Source organism: Oncorhynchus keta, chromosome 3, assembly GCF_023373465.1.
Source record: "Oncorhynchus keta strain PuntledgeMale-10-30-2019 chromosome 3, Oket_V2, whole genome shotgun sequence".
In the NCBI taxonomy this organism is placed as follows: domain Eukaryota; kingdom Metazoa; phylum Chordata; class Actinopteri; order Salmoniformes; family Salmonidae; genus Oncorhynchus; species Oncorhynchus keta.
In genome coordinates this window covers 30,340,759-30,350,527 of record NC_068423.1, presented here as the reverse complement: position 1 = coordinate 30,350,527, position 9,769 = coordinate 30,340,759, and the positions used below count along the sequence as shown (strand labels likewise).

Genomic DNA, 9,769 nt, shown 5'->3' with positions numbered 1-9,769 from the left:
AGAATTACCTGCAGCTCCCTTATAAATACAGATATAATAATTATAGTAGTAAATAACTGATTATTATATCCTACAAACGAATAATCCTACAATTAAACGACCTTTCTTCGAAAGTCCCTAACTATGTAAATATACTGCATTAACATTTCTGTGACTGAATCCCCGTGTGGAATTCAACTGTATGAATATAGAATGTAGAAAAAAAAGCTAATTCCACCCCTTACAAAGACGCTTAGAAATTAGCATTTGTATTTACAATATTTACAATATCAAACACATATGTGGGAGAGGCAGAATGCTTGAAGAGTATCTAAATTACAGAGTATGTAAGAGTATGTAAATTACAGAGTATGTAAATTACAGAGTATGTAAATTACAGAGTATGTAAGAGTATGTAAATTACAGAGTATGTAAGAGTATGTAAATTACAGAGTATGTAAGAGTATGTAAATTACAGAGTATGTAAGAGTATGTAAATTACAGAGTATGTAAGAGTATGTAAATTACAGAGTATGTAAGAGTATGTAAATTACAGAGTATGTAAGAGTATGTAAATTACAGAGTATGTAAGAGTATGTAAATTACAGAGTATGTAAGAGTATGTAAATTACAGAGTATGTAAGAGTATGTAAATTACAGAGTATGTAAGAGTATGTAAATGAAACAGTATATGAATATGTTGTATGTGTTCTCGTCCAAAATGTCACCCTATTCACTACATAAACTACATTAGATAGGACCAGAGCTCTAAATAGGGAATAGGGTGCAGCCAAATAGTGCATCACTATTAGGGGCCATGGCTGTCACTTTAATAGAAGGAGTTCACTTAGCATATCCTAGTAGGTACCGCACTCAGCTGCGGCCAATCAGGAGGCCTGAGCGTGCCTATTGGCCGAGGCTGCGGAGGATGCCTTATGCCGTTTGATGGGGGGGGGGGTTCTCTAGTTTTCTCTCTCTTCTCTCCTCTTTTCTGTGCTCATCCATTCATCCGCTGTAGTCAGCATAATACAGGAGGTGGGGAGAGGAGCCAGAGACCGGAGAGACAGGAGCTGAGAAACGGAGAGAGAGAGAGAGAGAGAGAGAGAGAGAGAGAGAGAGAGAGAGAGAGAGAGAGAAAGAAAACAGGCTGTCTGCCTCAGGACCACTGCATCTCCACTAAATCTCTAGGCTGTCACACCAGCGCACAGCAGAGGAGAGGAGGAGAGAGCGGCGAAGAGTGATTTCAATAAGGACATCATTGGTACGTTATCTGGGAAAAACATCGTCTGTCACAAAGATCAAACTTAAAAAAGGAAAACTAGGTGAAAGGAAACGTCCCTTCGGATCATCCATTGGATTGTCAGATTGTTCCTGTTTCTCTTCAGAAAAAAACATCGGATTCTGTCTATATTCAGAAAAAAGTCAAGGCGAGAGAAGGATAACCTGTACTGGGACTGTTTGCTCCCTAAAAGCTGAGTCAATCATACAGTAGGAGTACAGGGGTGTTTCTGAGCTGGTTTCTCTGCACTACTCTCTCATTCTGCTACTGAAGACACATTTGGAGTAGGAGAGGATTTCTCAATGTCTGACACATTCTTACTGACTGATTTCCTACTCAAGTATTTATGTTTGACTGACTGATGAACTGAGCTCGTTGCGCGTTGTTGCTGCTGTTTTTCTGCTACTGCACATCTCTCTGATACCACTGTCCTGTCTGAGCATCCTCCTTCTCCCCCTCCTCGGCACCTCTGTCCTCCTCTTCCACTTCTACTCTGCCAGTTGATGTCTTTTCTCTGCATAGTCTCCCACTGCTCTGCAGAACAACACACTCATGGTCGATGCCAAGGACCGTAAAATGAAATGTCTGACATTCCTCTTGATGCTCCCAGAGTCAGTTAAGAGCAAGTCGGCGAGCTCGAAGAGCACCAAAAAGACAGTTAACGTCGGAGGCGCTTCCGGGGGTAGTACCGGGTCCAAGCTACCGCCGGTGTGCTACGAGATCATTACCCTGAAGAAGAAGAAGAAGATGGCAGCAGATATATTCCCCAGTGCTAAGAAGCAGGGTGGAGGGTCGTCGGCCACAGTGCAGGAGTACCAACAACAGAACCTGAATAATAACAATACCATTCAGAACTGTAACTGGCAGGGGCTGTACTCTACTATACGAGAGAGGTAGGTGACACTAACTAACTAACTAACCAAGTTACTAACTAACAAACTAACTAACCCATATAATAGATATATAGTTGAAACAAACTAACTAATACACATACTAGAGAGGTAGGTGACACTAACTAGATAACTAACTAACTCATATACTAGATAGAGAGGTGACACTAACTAACTACACTAATATATGAGAAAGGAAGGTGAACTAACTAACTAGCTAACTAGCTAACTGACTGACTAACTAACTAACCAACAAACTAACTAACTCATATACAAGAGAGGTAGGTCACACTAACTAACTAACTAACTAACTAACTAACTAACTAACTAACTCATATACAAGAGAGGTAGGTCACACTAACTAACTAACTAACTCATATACTAAAGAGGTAGGTAATATATTAGAGAGGAAGGTGAACTAACTAACTAACTAGCTAACTGACTGACTACCTAACTAACTAATTAACTAAATAACTAACTGACTAACTAACTAACTAACTAACTAACTCATATACAAGAGAGGTAGGTGACACGAACTAACTCACTCATATACTAGAGAAGTAGGTCACACTAACTAACTAACTAACTAACTAACTAACTAACTAACCAACCAACTAACTAACTAACTAACTAACTAACTCATATACGTGGTCCATATATAAGTGGTCCTGTAGCTCAGTTGGTAGAGCATGGCACTTGTAACACCAGGGTAGTGGGTTCGATCCCCGGGACCACCCATACGTAGAATGTATGCACACATGACTGTAAGTCGCTTTGGATAAAAGCGTCTGCTAAATGGCATATATAAGGACTATATATAATATACCATAGAGGTAGGTGACACTAACTAGATAACTAACTAACTCATATACTAGATAGATAGGTGACACTAACTAACTAACTACCCTAATATATGAGAGAGGAAGGTGACACTAACTAACTAACTAGCTAACTAACTAACTAACTAACTCATATACTAAATAGGTAGGTGAAACTAACTAACTAACTCATATATCAGAGAGGTAGGTGACACTAACTAACTAACTCATATACCAGAGAAGTAGGTGACACTAACTCACTAACTAATATAGTAGAGAGGTAAGTTACACTAACTTCATACTAGACACTAACTAACTAACTCATATACTAAATAGGTAGGTGAAACTAACTAACTAACTAACTCATATATCAGAGAGGTAGGTGACACTAACTATCTAACTCATATACCAGAGAAGTAGGTGACACTAACTAACTAACTCATATACCAGAGAGGTAGATGGCAATAACTAACTAACTAATATAGTAGAGAGGTAAGTTACACGAACTAACTAACTTGTATACTAGACACTAACTAACTAACTAAGAAATTAACTAACTAAACCATATACTAGAAAGGTAGGTGACGCTAACTAACTAAATCAAATACTAGAGATGTAGGTGACATTAACTAAATTACTAACTAACTAACTAACTGAATATCTAACCCATATAATAGAAAGGGAGGTGGCACTAACAAAGGAACTAACTAACTAAGTAATTAACTAGAGAGGTAGGTGACACTAACTAACTATCTAACGAACTGAACAACTAACTGACTAACTAGAACACTCATACACTAGATAGGTAGGTAACACTAACTAACTAACTCATTAACTAAAGAGGTAGGTAAGACTAACTAACTAACTCATTAACTAGAGTGGTAGGTGACACTAACTAACTAACTTATATACCAGATAGGTAGGTAACACAAACTAACTAACTCATATACTAGAGAGGTAGGTAACACTAACTAACTAAGTAAGTAAGTCATTAAGTAAGAAATTAACTAGAGAGGTAGGTGACACTAAATAACAAACTATCTAACTAACTGAACAATTAACTGACTAACTAACTAACTAACTCATATACTAGAGAGGTTGGTGACACTAACTAACTAACTAACTCATATACTAGAGAGGTTGGTGACACTAACTAACTAACTAACTCATATACTAGAGAGGTAGGTGACACTAACTAACAAACTATCTAACTAACTGAACAATTAACTGACTAACTAGCACACTCATACACTAGACAGTTGGGAACACTAACTAACGAAGTCATCAACTAGAGAGGTTGGTGACACTAACTATCTAATGCATGTACTAACTAACTCAATAACTACCTCATGTACTAGAGAGGTAGGTGGCACTAACTTTGGAACTAACTAACTAACCCATATACCTAATAGGTAGGTGACACTAACTAGCTAAATCATTAACTAGAGAGGTAGGTGACACAAACTAATAAACTCATATACTAGAGGTAGGTTACACTAACACAGTAACTGACTATACATATACTAGAGCGGTAGGTGACACTAACTAACTAACTAACTAACTAACTAACTAACTAACTAACTAACTAACCCCTATTCTAGAGAGGTAGGTGCCACTAACTAACTAACAAACGCATATACTAGACAGGTAGGTGACACTAACTAACTAAGTAACTAACTAACTAACTAACCCCTATTCTAGAGAGGTAGGTGACACTAACTAACAAACTCATATACTACACAGGTAGGTGACACTAACTAACTAACTCATATACTAGACAGGAAGGTAACACTAACTAACTAACTAACTAACTAACTAACTAACCCCTATTCTAGAGAGGTAGGTTACACTAACACAGTAACTAACTATACATATGCTAGAGAGGTAGGTGACACTAACAAACTAACTAACTAACCCCTATTCTAGAGAGGTAGGTGACACTAACAAACTAACAAACTCATATACTAGACAGGTAGGTGACACAAACTAACTAACTAACTAACTAACTAACTAACTAACTAACTAACTAACTAACTAACTAACTAAGTAACTAACTAACTAACTAACTAACTAACTAACCCCTATTCTAGAGAGGTAGGTGACACTAACTAACAAACTAAACAATTAACTGACTAACTAGCACACTCATACACTAGACAGTTGGGAACACTAACTAACGAAGTCATCAACTAGAGAGTTTGGTGACACTAACTAACTAACTAACTCATATACTAGAGAGGTTGGTGACACTAACTAACTAACTAACTCATATACTAGAGAGGTAGGTGACACTAACTAACAAACTATCTAACTAACTGAACAATTAACTGACTAACTAGCACACTCATACACTAGACAGTTGGGAACACTAACTAACGAAGTCATCAACTAGAGAGTTTGGTGACACTAACTATCTAATGCATGTACTAACTAACTCAATAACTACCTCATGTACTAGAGAGGTAGGTGGCACTAACTTTGGAACTAACTAACTAACCCATATACCTAATAGGTAGGTGACACTAACTAGCTAAATCATTAACTAGAGAGGTAGGTGACACAAACTAATAAACTCATATACTAGAGAGGTAGGTTACACTAACACAGTAACTGACTATACATATACTAGAGCGGTAGGTGACACTAACTAACTAACTAACTAACTAACTAACTAACTAACTAACTAACTAACCCCTATTCTAGAGAGGTAGGTGCCACTAACTAACTAACAAAGCATATACTAGACAGGTAGGTGACACTAACTAACTAAGTAACTAACTAACTAACCCCTATTCTAGAGAGGTAGGTGACACTAACTAACAAACTCATATACTACACAGGTAGGTGACACTAACTAACTAACTCATATACTAGACAGGAAGGTAACACTAACTAACTAACTAACTAACTAACTAACTAACTAACCCCTATTCTAGAGGTAGGTTACACTAACACAGTAACTAACTATACATATGCTAGAGAGGTAGGTGACACTAACAAACTAACTAACTAACCCCTATTCTAGAGAGGTAGGTGACACTAACAAACTAACAAACTCATATACTAGACAGGTAGGTGACACAAACTAACTAACTAACTAACTAACTAACTAACTAACTAACTAACTAACTAACTAAGTAACTAACTAACTAACTAACTAACTAACTAACTAACCCCTATTCTAGAGAGGTAGGTGACACTAACTAACAAACTATCTAACTAACTGAACAATTAACTGACTAACTAGCACACTCATACACTAGACAGTTGGGAACACTAACTAACGAAGTCATCAACTAGAGAGTTTGGTGACACTAACTAACTAACTAACTCATATACTAGAGAGGTTGGTGACACTAACTAACTAACTAACTCATATACTAGAGAGGTAGGTGACACTAACTAACAAACTATCTAACTAACTGAACAATTAACTGACTAACTAGCACACTCATACACTAGACAGTTGGGAACACTAACTAACGAAGTCATCAACTAGAGAGTTTGGTGACACTAACTATCTAATGCATGTACTAACTAACTCAATAACTACCTCATGTACTAGAGAGGTAGGTGGCACTAACTTTGGAACTAACTAACTAACCCATATACCTAATAGGTAGGTGACACTAACTAGCTAAATCATTAACTAGAGAGGTAGGTGACACAAACTAATAAACTCATATACTAGAGAGGTAGGTTACACTAACACAGTAACTGACTATACATATACTAGAGCGGTAGGTGACACTAACTAACTAACTAACTAACTAACTAACTAACTAACTAACTAACTAACTAACTAACCCATATTCTAGAGAGGTAGGTGCCACTAACTAACTAACAAACGCATATACTAGACAGGTAGGTGACACTAACTAACTAACTAAGTAACTAGCTAACTAACTAACCCCTATTCTAGAGAGGTAGGTGACACTAACTAACAAACTCATATACTACACAGGTAGGTGACACTAACTAACTAACTCATATACTAGACAGGAAGGTGACACTAACTAACTATCTAACTAACTAACTAACTAACTAACTAACTAACCCCTATTCTAGAGAGGTAGGTTACACTAACACAGTAACTAACTATACATATGCTAGAGAGGTAGGTGACACTAACAAACTAACTAACTAACCCCTATTCTAGAGAGGTAGGTGACACTAACAAACTAACAAACTCATATACTAGACAGGTAGGTGACACAAACTAACTAACTAACTAACTAACTAACTAACTAAGTAACTAACTAACTAACTAACTAACTAACCCCTATTCTAGAGAGGTAGGTGACACTAACTAACAAACTAACTAAGTAACTAACTAACTAACTAACCCCTATTCTAGAGAGGTAGGTGACACTAACTAACAAACTCATATACTACACAGGTAGGTGACACTAACTAACTAACTCATATACTAGACAGGAAGGTAACACTAACTAACTAACTAACTAACTAACTAACTAACTAACTAACTAACTAACTAACCCCTATTCTAGAGAGGTAGGTTACACTAACACAGTAACTAACTATACATATGCTAGAGAGGTAGGTGACACTAACAAACTAACTAACTAACCCCTATTCTAGAGAGGTAGGTGACACTAACAAACTAACAAACTCATATACTAGACAGGTAGGTGACACAAACTAACTAACTAACTAACTAACTAACTAACTAAGTAACTAACTAACTAACTAACTAACTAACCCCTATTCTAGAGAGGTAGGTGACACTAACTAACAAACTAAACAATTAACTGACTAACTAGCACACTCATACACTAGACAGTTGGGAACACTAACTAACGAAGTCATCAACTAGAGAGTTTGGTGACACTAACTAACTAACTAACTCATATACTAGAGAGGTTGGTGACACTAACTAACTAACTAACTCATATACTAGAGAGGTAGGTGACACTAACTAACAAACTATCTAACTAACTGAACAATTAACTGACTAACTAGCACACTCATACACTAGACAGTTGGGAACACTAACTAACGAAGTCATCAACTAGAGAGGTTGGTGACACTAACTATCTAATGCATGTACTAACTAACTCAATAACTACCTCATGTACTAGAGAGGTAGGTGGCACTAACTTTGGAACTAACTAACTAACCCATATACCTAATAGGTAGGTGACACTAACTAGCTAAATCATTAACTAGAGAGGTAGGTGACACAAACTAATAAACTCATATACTAGAGAGGTAGGTTACACTAACACAGTAACTGACTATACATATACTAGAGCGGTAGGTGACACTAACTAACTAACTAACTAACTAACTAACTAACCCCTATTCTAGAGAGGTAGGTGCCACTAACTAACTAACAAACGCATATACTAGACAGGTAGGTGACACTAACTAACTAAGTAACTAACTAACTAACTAACCCCTATTCTAGAGAGGTAGGTGACACTAACTAACAAACTCATATACTACACAGGTAGGTGACACTAACTAACTAACTCATATACTAGACAGGAAGGTGACACTAACTAACTATCTAACTAACTAACTAACTAACTAACTAACTAACCCCTATTCTAGAGAGGTAGGTTACACTAACACAGTAACTAACTATACATATACTAGAGAGGTAGGTGACACTAACAAACTAACTAACTAACCCCTATTCTAGAGAGGTAGGTGACACTAACAAACTAACAAACTCATATACTAGACAGGTAGGTGACACAAACTAACTAACTAACTAACTAACTAACTAACTAACTAACTAAGTAACTAACTAACTAACTAACCCCTATTCTAGAGAGGTAGGTGACACTAACTAACTAACTAACTAAGTAACTAACTAACTAACTAACCCCTATTCTAGAGGTAGGTGACACTAACTAACAAACTCATATACTACACAGGTAGGTGACACTAACTAACTAACTCATATACTAGACAGGAAGGTAACACTAACTAACTAACTAACTAACTAACTAACTAACTAACTAACTAACTAACCCCTATTCTAGAGAGGTAGGTTACACTAACACAGTAACTAACTATACATATGCTAGAGAGGTAGGTGACACTAACAAACTAACTAACTAACCCCTATTCTAGAGAGGTAGGTGACACTAACAAACTAACAAACTCATATACTAGACAGGTAGGTGACACAAAAACTAACTAACTAACTAACTAACTAACTAACTAACTAACTAACTAACTAACTAACTAACTAACTAAGTAACTAACTAACTAACTAACTAACTAACTAACCCCTATTCTAGAGAGGTAGGTGACACTAACTAACAAACTATCTAACTAACTGAACAATTAACTGACTAACTAGCACACTCATACACTAGACAGTTGGGAACACTAACTAACGAAGTCATCAACTAGAGAGTTTGGTGACACTAACTAACTAACTAACTCATATACTAGAGAGGTTGGTGACACTAACTAACTAACTAACTCATATACTAGAGAGGTAGGTGACACTAACTAACAAACTATCTAACTAACTGAACAATTAACTGACTAACTAGCACACTCATACACTAGACAGTTGGGAACACTAACTAACGAAGTCATCAACTAGAGAGTTTGGTGACACTAACTATCTAATGCATGTACTAACTAACTCAATAACTACCTCATGTACTAGAGAGGTAGGTGGCACTAACTTTGGAACTAACTAACTAACCCATATACCTAATAGGTAGGTGACACTAACTAGCTAAATCATTAACTAGAGAGGTAGGTGACACAAACTAATAAACTCATATACTAGAGAGGTAGGTTACACTAACACA

At 36.7% G+C, this 9,769-nt stretch overlaps 1 protein-coding gene across 1 annotated transcript in view; it reads left to right on the top strand.

Annotated features, from left to right (window-relative positions):
- The first annotated feature begins 1,049 nt into the window (after positions 1-1,049).
- The window catches only part of LOC118380461 (BTB/POZ domain-containing protein 3), a 40,652-nt gene continuing 31,932 nt past the window's right edge, over positions 1,050-9,769 (top strand). Inside the window, exon 1 of the mRNA XM_052495765.1 lies at positions 1,050-2,151. Coding sequence (XP_052351725.1) covers positions 1,811-2,151 — 341 coding nt within the window. The 5' untranslated portion in view covers positions 1,050-1,810. The remainder of the gene's footprint in view (positions 2,152-9,769) is intronic.